At 46.9% G+C, this 17839-nt stretch overlaps 1 protein-coding gene across 1 annotated transcript; it reads right to left on the bottom strand.

Moving 5' to 3' along the window:
* Positions 1–481: 481 nt before the first annotated feature.
* YDJC (YdjC chitooligosaccharide deacetylase homolog) lies at positions 482–16395 on the bottom strand. Its single transcript, XM_070950992.1, has 6 exons — positions 16344–16395; positions 8798–8976; positions 4802–4961; positions 2840–2939; positions 2543–2720; positions 482–1507 (listed from the first exon to the last, which is right to left on the bottom strand). Exons 2-6 carry the CDS (start codon positions 8959–8961, stop codon positions 1144–1146), a joined length of 966 nt encoding a protein of 321 aa, XP_070807093.1. The 5' UTR covers positions 8962–8976; positions 16344–16395; the 3' UTR covers positions 482–1143.
* Between the last annotated feature and the right edge of the window lie 1444 nt (positions 16396–17839).

The raw sequence follows: 17839 nt of genomic DNA, 5'->3' as shown, positions 1-17839 counted from the left end.
GACCAACCTGTGGAACGTCCAGGGAAAGTTTCAACTTTTAAAACAGGAAATTCACAAGTGGGGGGGGGGAAATAAACCTTGAAAGATGATCATCTGTACGAATGGTTTGCACTGAGCGTGTAAAAAAAAAAAAGGGGGGGGGGAGAGCATTTGATTGCCGAATGCAAAAAGTTTTATTTTTCAAGCCTGAGAGTTCTTAATCTGAACAACTGTTTGCTTTTTATTTATTTTTTGAGATTTTAAAACAACTTACCTTCAACCCAAGGCTAAAAAAAAAATAAAAAAAATTGGAACGCTCCAAACTCACTCCCTTCTAACAAGCTTTCATAACATTTTTTATTTTAAGTCTTGCAGATCAAGATGTTCTTGATTCAACCTGTTCTACTTGCTATTCAAACAAACGGGATGCTTTTGGGGTTTTTTTTTTTTTGGTTGTTTTTTTTTAAGTAATCCCTTAAAAAAAATCACCACGTTACTAAGCAAGAAACAACCTAAAATAACATCGGATTCTTCCAAAATGCTTTTCTGTCTCAGAATAGAATGCGGAAAGAGAGACCTAAGTTGCTGTGTTGGCTGGGTTCCTGCAGCATGCCAAGCCATGGCTTGTTTTAATCGTGATTTGTGAAACAGGCCACAAAGCTTTACATCTGGCAGTAAAATCTAGTTGAATTAGACGAACACCCAGTGAAGCACTGATGATGTTACCTAGTTTGGTCACTAAACGTCTGCAAGGAAACTACCAACCTCAGAGAGCAGCAAGGACCCGTGCTTTCAACCCTGAATTACCAATATCTTCTCCCCTCTTGATATATACCCTAAAAATTTCAGGTCTATGCTGGTGTTTTCTAGCAAGCCAACGCCGAGCGATGGCTCCTCATTCAACTTCTGCTTCTACAACCAAAAACTCTGGGAAATCCCACTCGGCTCTTCGCACGAAGACAATCGCAGTCGGAAGTTCCTTTCGTGAGATATTTTTTTTCCCCCCCTTCCAGTTGCCAAAATTAAAAATTAAAATTAAAAATGAGAGGAAGGAGCCATATCCGCCTTGCAGAGAGTGCAAAAATTCCCCAGTTGTCGTCTGCTCCCATCTGGAACCATCATCGGATCCGGCCATCTTCATCGAACCGACGTAAAAACGGAGCGTCAGACGGCGAGATCTTTGAAAGCGCAGAGCCGAATGTTTCGAATTTTGTAATGTTTCTGGAGCTCTGCGTTCTTCAAGGTCTGGAGTTCGTGCAGGCGTTCCCACGACTGAGAAAAGTCATCGGGGCCTTCTCCACAACCGCCAGTAGGTGGGATGCTGGGGTAGCCTGGGTGAGTCATGAGTTCGAGCGTCACTGTCCGGAGTCCCTGACCGGCAGGACGTAAGAACGAAGATGGCGGAGGAGTCGTCGTTCTGTCGTCTTTGGCCAAATGAGCTGCGATGGCGTTATCGATAGCATCTAAGATGCTTTGGGTGGACATATTTTTCCCCATGGTGCTGAGGCCGATATATATATCCGGCCACCTGAAAGACAAGAAGTTTCTTAAATTTCAGAAAGACAGGTAGCCCTCGATTTATTTAGTGACCGTTTTAAGGCAGTGATGGCTAACCTTTTTGCCATCGAGTGCCAAAAGCGGGGGGAGTGCGGGGGGGGTCGCGCATGCATGTGCCCACACCCATAATTCTATGTGCCCCGGCGAACGCACATGCAAGTGCCCCCCTGCGCTCCCCCCACTTTTGGCATGCGATGGCACGGTGGGCCACCAGACTTCGGTGGGACTGGAAGTCAGGAAATGGGCTATTTCCGGCCTCCGAAGGGCCCTCGGAGGGGTGGGGAATGCCGTTTTCGCCCTCCCCAGGATCCGAGAAATGCTCTGGAGCCTGGGGAGAGCGAAAAACAGGCCTTCCGGTCCCACCTTTCTGGTCGAGAAACGGGCTGTTTCCGGCCTCCAGAGGGCCTCCAGGGGGGTGGGGAAGGCCGTTTTCGCCCTCCCCAGGATCCTAGAAAGGCTCTGGAGCCTGGGGAGAGCGAAAAACAGGCCTTCCGGTCCCACCTGAAGTCGAGAAACGGGCTCTTTCCGGCCTCCGGAGGGCCTCCAAGGGGGTGGGGAAGGCCGTTTTCGCCCTCCCCAGGATCCTAGAAAGGCTCTGGAGCCTGGGGAGAGCGAAAAACGGGCCTTCTGGTCCCACCTGAAGTCGAGAAACGGGCTATTTCCGGCCTCTGGAGGGCCTCCAGGGAGATAGGGAAGGCCGTTTTCGCCCTCCTCGGGCTCCTAGAAAAGCTCTGAAGCCTGGGGAGAGCGACAAACGAGCCTTCCTCACCCTCCCGAGGCTGGAAACTGTGTTTCCTAACTTCCGGTGGGCCCAGAAAACCTGAAAATCAGCTGGCCGGGACACGCATGTGCGCCAGAGGTCAGCTCGTGTGCCCACCAATATGGCTCCGCGTGCCACAGGTTCGCCATCACGGCTATAGGTTCTTTTGCTTGAGCAGGAGGCTGGACTAGAAGACCTCGAAGGTCCCTCCCAGCTCATGCATTCTATTCTTATAGATGCCCCCACCTTATGCCGTGCTTTTGAAAGACCTCTATGGTGTTCAGCGAATCCTTCTCCACTCCCAAATAGAAATCCATCAAAGTTGACTCTATCCAACCACAGCGTGGGAGATCCGGTTCGATGGGAACTCGAGTGTAAGTGATCCCATAGTCTTCTAACACCTCCGCAAATATGTGCCTGATCTCTGGAAGAGTAACCGAAGAGGAAGAAAGATTGGTAAGAAGATCCAGTTTCAGGGAAATGCGAGCATCGAAATGTTTTTGAGGAGCAGAAGGTGGACCGATCGACGCGGATCCTACTTACCTGGGAGAACATGGACGTGCTGGTGTCCATCCATGTGATGAGGTAAATGTCCCGTCAGTTCACGGAACAACTCCACTTGTGCTATTAATTCCTGCTTCACCTAAGCGTAGAAAAGCAGGAGGAGGTGTAAATTTGTTGCCATGAATATCTCTCATTTATAAAAATGAAATCTTTGGACGAAACCTATAAAATAAACCGGGCACAACTAAACCTTCCCAAGAGACATCTTGGTGAGGTTCCAAAAGGAAGGGAGCCTTGATGCTCTCTGAACTTGGTTGTTTTCGAGCAGACGTTTCATTACCCAGGTAGGTAGCATCATCAGTGCTGTTTTACCTTGTTTGAGTAATGAAACGTCTGCAAGAAAATAACCAAGCTCAAGAGAGCACTAAAGATTCTACACTCCTCCTCTTCCTCTAACCCAACACTCTTCTAACACTGATGATATCACTTAGTTTGGTAATGAAATGTCTGCAAGAAAATAACCAAGCTCAGAGGGCACCAAAGATCCTACAGTCCTCCTCTTCCTCTTGCCCAACTCTCTTCTAACACTAATGATGTTACCTAGTTTGGTAATGAAACGTTTGCAAGAAAATAACGGAGCTCAAGCCTTACAGTCGTCCTGTCTTCCTCCTCCTCCTCCTCCCCTCGCCCAACTCTTCCGATGATGTTACCTAGTTTGGTAATGAAATGTCCGAGAAAACAACCCAACTCAGAAAGCACCAAGGGTGCTACAGTCGTCGTCCTCTTCACAAACCCCACTCCCTTGTAGCACTGATGATGTTACCTAATTGGGTAATGAAACGTCTGCAAGAAAACTACCAGCTCAGAGAGCACCAGGGACCCCTCATTTCAACCCTGGGTTACAAAGCTCAGAAATTCTCTCCGAACAACACTAAAGAGCCGTGTGATTTCCTGCCCTTCTTAACAGAGAAACACACAAGTGGTTGTGAGGGCTCCAGAACAGGGTTTGTAACAATTCAGGAAAAGAGAGATCCACAACACATTAGAAACATCTTCCTTGGTGAATTTGGCCTACACCGAGAAGAACAAACTCAACCCATTTGAGTTGCCTGGCTCGACATGGGCATCCTTCACAACGTATCTCAACCACTACCTTTGAAAGAGTAGGCCAGCGTTTCTCAACCTTGGTAGCTTGAAGATGGGTGGACTTCAACTCCCAGAATCCCCCAGCCAGCACTGCTGGCTGGGGGATTCTGGGAGTTGAAGTCCATCCATCTTCAAGCTACCAAGGTTGAGAAACGCTGGAATAGGCGGAGGTATGTTTCCAGGGTTGGGATTCAGCCGGTTTGCCTGAACCGGATGCTAATTTTACATCTGGTTTGCTGAACAAGTAGTTGCAAAGACTGGCTGTCCCCATCCACCCCGCCCCACCCCTCTCAGGAGTTCTCCACGCAGCCCGTTTTGGATGCCAGGTAAGTGCAGGGCCTGTGCAGAGACTCTGGGAGGGCGAAAACGGGCCCATTTCCAGCCTCTGGAGCCTGGGGGAGGCCATTTTCACTCTCTCAGAGGCTCGAGGAAAGCCTCCGGAGCCTGGGGAGGGTGAAAAACAGGCCTACCGGAAATACCGGAAGTCCAGAAACGGACTCATTTCCGGCCTCCGGAGCCCGGGGGAGGCCATTTTCACTCTCTCAGAGGCTCGAGAAAAGCCTCTGGAGCCTGGGGAGGGTGAAAAACGGGCCTATTGGAAGTCCAGAAACGGGCCCATTTCTGGCCTCCAGAGCCTGGTGGAGGCAGTTTACACCCTCCCAGAGGCTCGAGGAAAGCCTCCAGAGCTTGGGGAGGGTGAAAACACACATGCCCTCCCCCCCCCCCCGTGCCATGGTGCAAGAGGCCAAATAGGCCACGCCCACCATGGCCACACCCACCCAGCAACCAGACAAAGAACCGGTTGCTAAAATTTTTGAATCCCACCGCTGTAATCTTTGCCCGGCTTCTCCTCACCTCAACCATGCTAAGAAGTCCTTTGTTTAAACACGTCCGAATTCCCATCTTTCCATGGAAGAACCCTTCTGGGTTGAGGAGCGTGGACTTTTTCTTCAGCGCTGGGCAAACCGGGGTGCCCTCAGAAAGGTTGGCATGGAGACCTATCGGAATGCAATGTCTACAGAGAGGAGGGGGGAAAAAATTTGAACATCTGCCAAGGAGAAAAATTTTGATCCCATTCCTCTAGTTCAAGATGGCGACTCGTAAGATTCCTCTTCCGTGACATATAGTTACTTAGGTTAGCAATTCCCATCTTGGTGACATACAGTAGTGGCCAAAATTGTGGGAACCTTTTGGGAAAAGTGTATTTTCTAAAACTAGCTAATAACACCACTTTTTTTGGGGGGGGGAGTGGTACTATAAAATTATATATCCATGGAAAGATAAGTTAATCAAGAATGTAATGCGATAACTTTTATGAAGGGTGTCAGCACTTCAAGCTGCATTTACTCTAGTGCTGACATAAGAAGGAGAAGCGGAGGCGTCTGGAAAGGGACGTTTGACTTTTCACCTACTTATTTTCCCTGGAGATAATATCCCCTAGGAAATGGGAGGGGAGGGGGGAAATTCCTTTGAGCTGGAGCAGTAGATTAGGGGTAGAGTGACTTGGAAGATGGCCAATGAGTGCAGAGGAGTGGGAAACGGAAAGGGAGGGTTTTGAGTCTGGAAGTCAGTGTTGGATGCAATGGAGTCGGAGTTAGAATGTCGTGCTTAATAAATGGGAGTTTTTTCATCAAAGACTTTGTTTGAAATGCAATTTATTTGAGACGACCTCGAAACCTGACAAAGGGTTTGCTATTCGAATAGCCGTTACAGGGTTGTCTGACAGTTATCAGCTGCCTTCGGAGTCGGACATCAGTGAGGCAGACGAACAGCCGGAGCCTGTTCCCAGCGTGCGCATGCGCAGAGTTGCCAGACGAAGGGAACAGCTAAAGAACAAGGGTCGACTCAGGAGTAAAGCCACAGGTGGACGGTGAATGGCCCCTCCCAGAGGGAATAAAAGAGGAGCGAAAGGGGAGTGGAGTTTGCAGGAGACAATCAGTTCGCTTAATTGGTTCGTGACTCTCCGAGACTCCTTGCCAAGTTTTGAAGATATCGGCCTGGCAGCTCTCCAAGCCAGATAAGGTCTGTGAGTATAAATTCACCCTTGAAAGACTTTGCTGGATGTGAATGAGAGGAATTCACAGTAACTTAATAAAAAGGGGTTTTTGGAATCTGCTTCGTGGTTTGGGGAAGCCTAGATCAGAATGACCTACCCCCTGAGATACGCACGATATCAGACCTCCGGACTTTTCGTTGGGCCCTGAAAACACACCTATTCCATCTAGCTGGGCTGGCTTGATCCCATCCTCTCAGTTTTAATTGAATTTGGTTTTATTTGGGTTATTTTTAATATCTTGGGCCGAAATTATTTAATTGTTTTAAATTGTTTTTAAATTTTGTACGCAATGTTTTATCCCCTGAGTCCCGCAGGAGAAGGGCGGTATAGAAATAAAATTATAATAATAATAATAATAAAGAAGTATACTCCGCCGATACATTACAAAGTGCTAGGGAAAAGCGATGCGTATAAAGGCCAATACCAGCCAAAGAACCGACAGCTGTGTGACTTCACACTGTTGTGTATGTAATAATGAGTTCCCCAAGGAAACTTATGAGAGTATAGATGTGGAAGAAATTAGCAACAAGGGAAGGAGAGAAATCTCAGGCTGAATCAGGAAGAATCTCACAGGTTTATAAGAGTCAGCACAACAAAATAAATCCTCTTAGATTGGCTGAGATAACAGGAACAGAAGTAGGCCAGGATAAGTTGGATAATCGCCTAATTAAACACCGAAGGATTTATTTATTTTTAACAGAGGGATGCTGTCGTCGGACACAGATTCTACCTCTTCGAAAACAAACAATATTTTTTATTGTGTTCGCATCTTTTAGTTATTCTTCACGGTTTTTTCCTGAACTGTATCTGGGGGCTGCGTGAAAAAAGGACGGCAAAATCCTTTGGCCTTGGGAATTCAGAGCGGTTTTCTGCAATCTTGGCGCAAGTTATCTATTTCAACTCCCTAGAATCCCCAAAGATTCTGGGAGCTGAAATCCACACTTCCGGAGAACAGCCCACGCTGGTGTAGCAATAGCCCTTAAGACTTATATGTCGCTTCCCAGTGCTTTTACAGCCCTCTCTAAGCGGTTTTACAGTGTCAGCCTCTTGCCTTCAACAATTTGGGTCCTCGTTTTACTGACGCCGGAAGGATGGAAAGTCGAGTCAACGTTGAGCCGGTCAGGATCAAAATTGTGTGTGGGTAGAATTATACTGCAATACTGCATTATAGCTATTGTGCACGATGGATGGATGGATGGATGGATGGGGAAGGAAGGAAGGAAGGAAGGAAGGAAGGAAGGAAGGAAGGAAGGAAAAGGAACAGCAATAGCAATAGCAATAGCAATAGCACTTAGACTTATGTCTAAGAGCCTAAGAGCCGAGGTGGCGCAGTGGTTAGAGTGCAGTACTGCAGGCTACTTCAGCTGACTGCTAGCTGCAATTTGGCAGTTCGAATCTCACCAGGCTCAAGGTTGACTCAGCCTTCCATCCTTCCGAGGTGGGTAAAATGAGGACCCAGATTGTTGGGGGCAAGAGGCTGACTCTGTAAACTGCTTAGAGAGGGCTGGAGAACACTGTGAAGCTACATATAAGTCAAAGTGCTATTGAGAAAGGAGGGAGGGAGGGAGGGAGGGAGGAAGGAAGGAAGGAAGGAAGGAAGGAAGGAAGGAAGGAAGGAAGGAAGGAAGGAAGGAGCTGTGATGGCTCAGTGATTAGAATGCAGTATTGCAGGCTAATTCTGCCAATTGCCAGGAGTTCGACCCTGATCCAGCTTTCTATCCTTCCGAGGTCGGTAAAATGAGGACCCAGATTGTTGGGGGCAATATGCTAATTTTGTAAACCACTTAGAGAGGGCTGTTAAGGCACTATGAAGTGGGATATAAGTCTAAGTGCTGTTGCTATATACCGCTTTACAGCCCTCTCTAAGCAGTTTACAGAGTCAGCCTCTTGCCCCCCCCAACAATCTGGGTCCTCATTTTACCGACCTCGGAAGGATGGAAGGCTGAATCTACCTTGAGCCATTTCGGAATCGAGCTGCGGGCAGTGGGCAGAGTTTGCCTGCCATGCTGCATTCTAACCCCTGCACCACCACAGCTCAGGGGACTATGGATACTACCTGGATGGAAGGCTGAGTCAACCTTGATCCGGTTCAGAATCGAACAGCTGGCAGTGGGCAGTGAGTTAGTTTGCAATAATGCATTCTAATCACTGTGCCACCCTGGCTCTTTCCTCAGTAGATGCGATAATACAGTATTTCTCAACTCTGACAACTTTTAAGATAGATGGGCTTCCAAGGGTTTCAAGCCGCTGGGGAATTGTGGGAGTTGAGTCCGTCTCTCTTTAAACTGTTAACGCAGGTGGTCCTCTACTTATGACCGTGATTGAGCCCGAAATTTCTCTTGCTAAATGAGACATTCGTTCAGCGAGTTTCCCCCCCTTAATTTACAATCCTTCCTAGCACGCTTGTTTGTTGAATCACGACGTGGGTTAAGTCCATAACCCAGTTGTTTAAGTGAATCTGGCTTTTCCCCCCATGGATTTTTCTTGTCCGAAGGTCACAAAATGAAGATCATGTAACCCCAGGGACACCTCAACTGTCATAGGTTCATCATGCCAGTTGCCAAGCACCCAAAATTTTGATCACGTGACCCTTGGGGAAACGCCGCAATGGTGGTTAAGTGTGAAAAAAACAACAACAATCGTAAGTCACTTTTTTCGCTGCCGTCGTCATTTTTGAACGGACACTAAACGAAGGATTGCAAGTCAAGGACTACCTGTAGACTCCTCTTTAGGGTTTATAAAACCTGACTGGTTGATGCCCGTGAAATCAAAGGAAACTAAAAGGAAGGACTCACTTCTTGGCCAGCTGAACGGCGTCGAATACGGCACTCCCGTTAACCAGAAGCGAGACGTTGGAGATGGCCCCGCCCAGGAAACACTCCACGATGCCGTGGTTCCTCCTCGGGCAATAGCCGAAATCATCCCCGGTTACGATCAGCTTCACCGTAGCTTTGGGCATCCTTAGAAGTCAACCCTGAGGAGCGCAAAATATAGAAGACAAAAGTCCTCGCCGTTAGCCCGTGTCTCTTCCCCTCCCCGAAAGTGAAGAAAGGCGCAGAGAAAGGAAGAGGCAAACTGGAGCACCCATCGCCCCACGGCTGTGGCTAAACCGTCGCCGTGTCCCCAAGGAAGCATAAACAATAAGACGTGTCTGCGCCACGGCAGTCGTTAATCTCGCCGTCGGGAGGGTGTGTGTGTGTGTGTGGAAAGCAAGCCCCGCCGAAGACGACATAACTAAGAAGATTAGCCGAACTCGGCTTTCTGGACGAGGGAGAAAAACCGCACATTTGAATGGTTGGGTTTGAGTTGGTTGGTTTTTTTAAAAAAAAATAAAATAAAATGCTTGACATGGGGAATGGTTCATCCGGAACCATTTCTGGAGCAGGGAAAAGGCACTGAAGGAACATGGGCTAAAACAGAGCCGCAGCTCAGCCCATTTAGAATAGAATAGAATAGAATAGAATAGAATAGAATAGAATAGAATAGAATAGAATAGAATAGAATTAGAATAGAATTAGAATAGAATTAGAATAGAATAAGAATAGAATTAGAATAGAATAGAATAGAATAGAATAGAATAGAATAGAATAGAATAGAATAGAACAGGGAACAGGAACAGAAACAGAAACAGAAACAGAAACAGAAACAGAAACAGAAGCAGAAGCAGAAGCAGAAACAGAAACAGAAACAGAAACAGAAACAGAAACAGAAGCAGAGTTGGAAGGGACCTTGGAGGTCGTCTAGTCCAACCCTCTGCTTAGGCAGGAAACCCTACACCACTTCAAATGGTTATCCAACATCATCTTAAAACCTTCCAGTGTTGGGAGCATTCACAACTTCTGGTGGCAAGTTGTTCCACTGATTCATTGTTCTCACTGTCAGGAAATTCCTCCTTAGTTCTAACAGAACAGAACAGAACAGAACAGAACAGAACAGAACAGAATTCTTTATTGGCCAATAAATCAGCACCGGAACTGAGCTTGCATGCCCACAAATATGGCTCCGTGTGCCACAGGTTCGCGATCACGGGTGTAGGGTCTCCTGCTTGGGCTTGGGGGTTGGGCTGGATGACCTCCAAGGTCCCTTCCAACTCTGTTACTCTGTTGTTTTTACCAGAAAGGATTCTGAAGTTAGCTGGGATTTTGAGCCATGGAAAAAAAAAAAACTCCTTTATCAACCTATTCCCCTCTTCTGCCTTTCCAAACATTTTAATCCTTCATCATCTCCCTTGTGTTTTATTTCACAATTAGAGGATCTGATTTTTTTTAAAAAAAAAAACGAACATCAGGTTCTTCTTTATGAAAATCAGAAGGTCCGTTGCTCTCTTCCCACTAACCATATTTCATTTAAAAGCAAACTGCTCTCTGGAATGATACAGGTGGCTTCATCACGAGGCCATGAATTCGAGAGCTAATATATTATTATATTATTATTTATTTATTTATTTATTTATTTATTTATTATTTATTTATTATTTATTATTATTTTAAAAAGGTGAATTTCCTGATTCTGGCCTCGTGCGCCTCCTTTCCTACAAGGGATGAAGTAAACTAAAGTAAAATACTCACAGTTTTTTTCTCAGGTTTGGTCTGCGGTAAAAGCCGGAAAGCCGATTTAAGAAAAATGCAATTAAACCAACCAAATTTCTTTTAACCAGGGAATTTTCCCTAGGGGAGAAACTGCCTCTGCCTTCTTCAGCCAAGATCAGTCTGTCTGCAGATACTGGTTTAGTTTTGTTTTTTTAAGCTATCAGGAAGTAACAAGCTGAAAATCCAGCTATGGTGCAACTTTGGACACGGTGGCAAGAACTTCCGTTCCCCAGGGAGTTTAGATTATAGGTTGAATTTTCTAATGCCTAAAAGGTAAAGGTAAAGGTTCCCCTTGCACATATGTGCTAGTCGTTCCCGACTCTCGGATGAGCGGTGCTCACCTCCATTTCAAAGCCGAAGAGCCAGCGCTGTCTGAAGACGTCTCCGTGGTCATGTGGCCGGCATGACTCAACGCCAAAGGCGCACACAACGATGTTATCTTCCCACCAAAGGTGGTCCCTATTTTTCTACTTGCATTTTTTCTTATGTGCTTTCGAACTGCTAGGTTGGCAGAAGCTGGGACATGTCACGGGAGCTCACCCCGTTAACACGGCACTAGGGACTCGAACCGCTGAACTGCCGACCTTTCGATCGACAAGCTCAGCGACTTAGCCACTGACTAATCAAACTTTGATCAAACACTGATCAAACATCTATCTTATCTTTAATCGCCATCCAAGTCCCAAATAGTGAAAATCAAGAGTAAAAAAAAAAAAAAAAAATCAGACATGTACCAGCAAGTTTAGGGCGCTGGATTTTCATAAAGTAAAGCCAAAAAGAGGGCAACGGAGCATTTAAATAAAAAAACTAACTCACAAAATCCACTGCAATTCACAGTGACGTTGATCGCTGAAGAGGATATAAATTTACGCCTTTTTCCAGAAGACTTGATGAAAAGAATCCTTTTCAGCGCCTCCCTCTCGCTCCTTAAAATGGAAATATTTCACTGCCACGCCTTAAAAGAATTCGTAACAGTCACTGGATATAAGTTTTCTAGTAAATATTCTGAATTGATTTCAACAGAAAATCAGAAAAAAGGCATCAGGCTACAGGGGTTTTCTGCATTATTTTTCTCTTTTCAAATGCTTCTAAAAGAATTATCGATTGTTGAAAATTCGCTGGCCTAGAAACCAGGAGACTGGGAGTTCTAGTCACACTTTAGGCGTGAAATCTGGCTGGGTGACATTGGTCCAATCAGAAGGAGAGAGTGAGTTCTAGTCCCACCTTAGGCGTGAAATCTGGCTGGGTGACTTCAGGTCAATCACCAGGAGATGGTGAGTTCTAGTTCCACCTTAGGCGTGAAATCTGGCTGGGTGACATTGGTCCAATCAGAAGGAGTGAGTTCTAGTCCCACCTTAGGCGTGAAATCTGGCTGGGTGACTTCAGGTCAATCAGAAGGAGAGAGTGAGTTCTAGTCCCACCTTAGGCGTGAAATCTGGCTGGGTGACTTCAGGTCAATCACCAGGAGATGGTGAGTTCTAGTTCCACCTTAGGCGTGAAATCTGGCTGGGTGACATTGGTCCAATCAGAAGGAGAGAGTGAGTTCTAGTCCCACCTTAGCCGTGAAAACCTAGAAATTTTGGGCTCAATTTCTAGTCGTAAATCAAGGCCTACCAGTATCTCATCTACTCTCCAAACCTGAGGTTTCCATCCAAGTTTATTTTGGGAGGGAAGAACCATGGCAACTGCCTAGCATCTGGAAAAACAGACCCACCTTTCCCACTGGATCTTCTGCTCCTTCTGCCAACCCCGCCCTTCCGGCATCTTCCCTTGAATTAAACACTGTCAAGGGACCTTCGAGGTCATCCAGTCCAGCCCAACTGAAGACTCTTCCTCATCCCCATCCCAAATCAACTGCTTTACCCCAACCAGCCGGGCATCCTTCCTTTCCAGATCGGGATTCCTCCCCCCCAAATTTCTCGTTGAACTCGAACCATCCCTACCCTATTGACCTTACGAAAAGCAGCAGTGAAGACCTGGCTTTTCCGGCAGGCCTGGGGGGCGTTGATCTCGCTCTTGCGATCTGGCAAGATCCGGCCATGAATGGTATGAATGAGTTTTAAATGTTTTTTTTTTATTTTATTTTTTTATTTTTATTTTTATTTTTTTTAATTTGATTTATATGCCGCCCTTCTCCGGAGACTCAGGGCGGTTTACAATGCTTTAAGCAATAGCCTTCATTCTAATTCTTAGAAGCCTTCATTCTTTTAATTTTTAAATGTTTTTTATTAGGATTTTAAATGTATCGTGAGCCACCCTGAGTCTTCGGAGAGGGGCGGCATATAAATTGAATTAAATTGGAAAAAAAAAACAATTGAAATTGAAAACTCCCTCCGGCATCTTCCCTAGAATTCCATGGCTTAGGACCTGAGTACTTACGAGACCACCTGTTGCAACCGATAACCTCCCACCAACCAATACGTTCTCACAGAGTAGGCCTACTCATAGTACCATCATTAAAACAATGTCGTCTAGTAGTTCCAAGGGAGAGAGCCTTCTCTGTGGGGGCACCTACTCTTTGGAACAAAATACCCTCTGGAATACAAATAATCCCAGATCTTTGCACTTTCCGACGTGCCCTGAAGACCTTTCCGTTTCAACAAGCAGGGCTAGCATAAACATTTAAATTCTATGCCAAGGTCTTAGCAGATACACCAATAATACATCTATTATTTACTGTTTATAAAAAATATATATTATTATATGTTAAACTTTGGATACAGTGGACAAAATCTGTCTCCCAATATCTCTCCAAAATATCAGACTAAGTCCATTATATCCAAAGAATTAGACAATTCATTTAAATTTCGATTAATGATTTAAATTGTATTATCGCTTGCATTAGAATGGATTTATGCAAATAAAGTAAAACGGTGACTGTTTACACAAATGAGGTATATTCTGACTTAGATAGCTGGTAGTAGCAGATGTTGTGTCATCCTGAAATGTTCTTTTAAATCAAAATTTCACTATAGTGTTTTCATTGAAACTGGCATCAAATGGCGAATGAGCCAATGCATTTTGATTAAATATTTCATTTCATTTTCATTTTATTAAATTTGTATACCGCCCTACTCCCGAAGGACTCAGGGCGGTGAACAGCCATAAAATAAAACATATAAATACAAAATTTAAAATAGAGATAAAACAAATTAAATAAATTTGGCTGAACCATATTTAAAACCCCAATAATTTAAAACCAAATTTAAAATTCCCATTTAAAAGAGGAGAAATTTAGGTCAGGCCGGCTTGCTGGAATAGGAACGTCTTAAGCGTGCGACGGAAGGTGCGCAGATCCGGAATCCTCCGTATCTCGGGGGGGGGGAGCTCGTTCCAGATAGTAGGTGCCCCCACAGAGAAGGCTCTCCCCCTGGGGGCCGCCAGTCGACATTGTTTGGCCGACGGCACCCGGAGGAGCCCCTCTCTATGGGAGCGTACTGGTCGGTGGGAGGCTATTGGTGGTAGCAGGCGGTCCCGTAAATAACCAGGTCCTAAGCCATGGAGCGCTCTAAAGGTGATAACCAGAACCTTGAAGCGCACTCGGAAGACCACCGGGAGCCAGTGCAGCTCGCGCAGGAGGGGCGTTACATGGGAGCGCCACGTCGCTCCCATCACCACCCGCGCGGCCGCACTCTGCGCCAGTTGGAGCCTCCGAGTGCTCCTCAAGGGGAGTCCCATGTAGAGAGCGTTACAATAGTCCAGACGGGAGGTGACGAGGGCATGAGTGACCGTGCGTAACGAGTCCCGATCCAGAAAGGGACGCAACTTAATCTGTCCACCGCCCCGAGTCCCTCGGGAGAAGGGCGGTATAGAAATTCAATAAATAAATCAATAAATAAAATTAAAACATTGGCAAGGGGCCATCGAGGTCATCCAGCCGAGCCCAATTCAAGCCTCTTCCTCCTCCCCATCCCAAATCCACTGCCTTACCCCAGCCAGCCGGGCATCCTTCCTCTCCCGATCGGGATTCCTCCCCCCAAATTTCCCGCCGAGCTCCCTCTGGCATCTTCCCTAGAATTAAAACACTGGCAAGGGGCCATCGAGGTCATCCAGCCGAGCCCAACTCAAGCCTCTTCCTCCTCCCCATCCCAAATCCACTGCCTTACCCCAGCCAGCCGGGCATCCTTCCTCTCCCGATTGGGATTCCTCACCCAAATTTCCCGCCGAGCTCCCCCTGGCATCTTCCCTAGAATTAAAACACTGGCAAGGGGCCATCGAGGTCATCCAGCCGAGCCCAACTCAAGCCTCTTCCTCCTCCCCATCCCAAATCCACTGCCTTACCCCACCCAGCCGGGCATCCTTCCTCTCCCGATCCGGATTCCTCCCCCCAAATTTCCCGCCGAGCTCCCCCTGGCATCTTCCCTAGAATTAAAACACTGGCAAGGGGCCATCGAGGTCATCCAGCCTAGCCCAATTCAAGCCTCTTCCTCATCCCCATCCCAAATCCACTGCCTTACCCCAGCCAGCCGGGCATCCTTCCTCTCCCGATCGGGATTCCTCACCCAAATTTCCCGCCGAGCTCCCCCTGGCATCTTCCCTAGAATTAAAACACTGGCAAGGGGCCATCGAGGTCATCCAGCCGAGCCCAACTCAAGCCTCTTCCTCCTCCCCATCCCAAATCCACTGCCTTACCCCAGCCAGCCGGGCATCCTTCCTCTCCCGATCGGGATTCCTCACCCAAATTTCCCGCTGAGCTCCCCCTGGCATCTTCCCTAGAATTAAAACACTGGCAAGGGGCCATCGAGGTCATCCAGCCGAGCCCAATTCAAGCCTCTTCCTCCTCCCCATCCCAAATCCACTGCCTTACCCCAGCCAGCCGGGCATCCTTCCTCTCCCAATCCGGATTCCACCCCCCAAATTTTCCAGGCCAGCTTCCAAACCACTCCGAATCCCATCTGCTTGCCAGGATGATGCCACCCCTTCCGGGCGGGCCTTCCGAAGCCGGAGCAAGCAATGCAAGCCAAGCCAAGCAGCGTGGCATCCAGATGTTCCACATCCGCTTTGGCACGGAAGGAAGAGAGCATCCGAGGCCGGCGGCCGGGAAAGCAAGGCGGGCAGCTTTAGGGGTGTGTGTGTGTGCAATGTGCAATGCCACCCTTGGCACCTGGGGCAAACAGAGGGCATCTATCCGGTCCTTGCTAGCCTCTGAAACCAGGGATCGGATCGCAGCTTGCTTTCCACCTCCTCGTTCTTTTCTATTACTCCCAACCACCCCCCCAACCACCCCCTAAAAAAATCCGGCTTTTTTTCCTAAGAATCCAGGTTCGATGCCCAGGCAGGGCAAAAAAAAAGGGGGGGGACAGAAGGGGGAAAAGCCGCTCTGCTTCAAGATTTGCACCCGGCCGGCCATGCAACGGCTTCGCCCGGTTGCAAAAAAAAGGGAAGGGACCCCCCCCCCCCCCATTTGGATCCTGGCACATTCACCCATGGCGAATCCAGGTTCGATGCCCAGGCCGGGCAAAAAAAAGAGATAGAAGGGGAAAAGCAGCTCTGCTTCAAGATTTGCACCCGGCCGGCCATGCAACGGCTTCTCCCGGTTGCAAAAAAAAGGGAAGGGACCCTCCCCACTTGGATCCTGGCACATTCACCCATGGCGAATCCAGGTTCGATGCCCAGGCCGGGCAAAAAAAAGGGACAGGGGGGGAAAAGCAGCTCTGCTTCAAGATTTGCACCCGGCCGGCCATGCAACAGCTTCTCCCGGTTGCAAAAAAGGGAACCCCCCCCCACCCCACCTGGATCCTGGCACACTCACCCATGGCGAAGGGGCAACAGTACCCGCAGCAGCAGCAGAAACAGCGGCGCCCATGCCCGAAGCGGCTTTGCAGGCTCAAGCCCCGGGAAAAAGCGAAAGCGAGCTGGCAGAGGCGCCCGGGGGAGCCCTCTGGTGGCCCCTCGAGGGAACTGCAGGAGGAGGCAAGCGAAAAGGAAGCGCGAGAGAGTCGCCGGGCTTCTGATTCAACGTCTTCACACCACCCCCACCGCCACGCGGAGGATAACTTGAACTACAGTTCCCAGCATTCCTCGCCTTTGGGTCACGCTGGGTGGAGGCTGCTGGGAGTCGTAGTTCTGAACTGGAGCCTACAAGGGGTTGGAGCTAGGGGTTGATCTGATTGATTGATTGATTGATTGATTGATTGATTGATTGATTGATTGATTGATTGATTGATTGATTGATTGATTGATTGATTGATTGATTGATTGATTGATTGATTGATTGGATGGTTGATTGGTTGGCTGGCTGGCTGGCTGGTTGGTTGATTATATATTTTTTTTTTTATTGCAAAAGTTTTACAATTACATTTTCACCCCTTTTTTTTTTCACCCCCCCACCTCCCTCCCCAAACTTCCCATCCTCCCTAACCCTCCCTAACCCTCCCCCCCCAGACTTCCCTATTATGTACTCATAACTAATAACACTGATATATAAACTTGAACCCATCCCTCCCCTTATATAATTTTTCCTCTTTGTCTCTTTACTTTAAGATATTTCTAATACATTATTTTCAAATAAAAGCTATTTGATACTTTCTAGTTTGATATTTGTTCTGAACATATTCTATCCACCTTTTCCATTCCCATTCATAAGTCTCTTGTGAACAATCCTTTAAATATGCTGAAATCTTCGCCATCTCTGCAAAACTAGCCATCTTCAAAGTCCATTCCTCGATAGTAGGCAAAGCTTCATTCTTCCAATATTTACCTATCAACAATCTTGCTGCTGTTATCATATGCAATATTAGTTTTATTTCACCCCGTGTAAAACCCTTAACTATACCCAATAAAAACAGTTGTGGAGAGAATTGAATTTTTTTCTTCAAAACATTCTGCATGACCCACCATATTTTTATCCAAAAAGCCTTAACTTTCCTACAGGTCCACCAAACATGATAATACGTAGCATCCAAACATTCACATCTCCAACATTTTGGCTGAACATTAGGGTACATACATGACAACTTTTTAGGATCTAAATGCCATCTATAAAACATTTTATAAAAATTTTCCCTCAGGTTCTGCGACTGTGTAAATTTAACATTCTGAACCCAAATTTTTTCCCATGTTTCCAACATCACTGTTTCTTCAAAATTTTGTGCCCACTTAATCATACAATCTTTAACTAATTCAGTTTCTGAATCCCTTTCTAGCAAAACATTATAAAGCCTTTTAATATGCATTGGACCTTTCTCTCTTATATGTCTAACCAAGGTTGATTGATTGATTGATCGATTGATCGATTGATTGTCTACC

This window comes from Pituophis catenifer, unplaced genomic scaffold (genome assembly GCF_029215685.1).
Source record: "Pituophis catenifer annectens isolate HBS135680 unplaced genomic scaffold, rPitCat1.0.hap2 SCAF_10, whole genome shotgun sequence".
In the NCBI taxonomy this organism is placed as follows: Eukaryota; Metazoa; Chordata; class Lepidosauria; order Squamata; family Colubridae; genus Pituophis; species Pituophis catenifer.
Note: the sequence above shows the minus strand (reverse complement) of the source record. Positions and strands in the feature narration are given on the sequence as shown.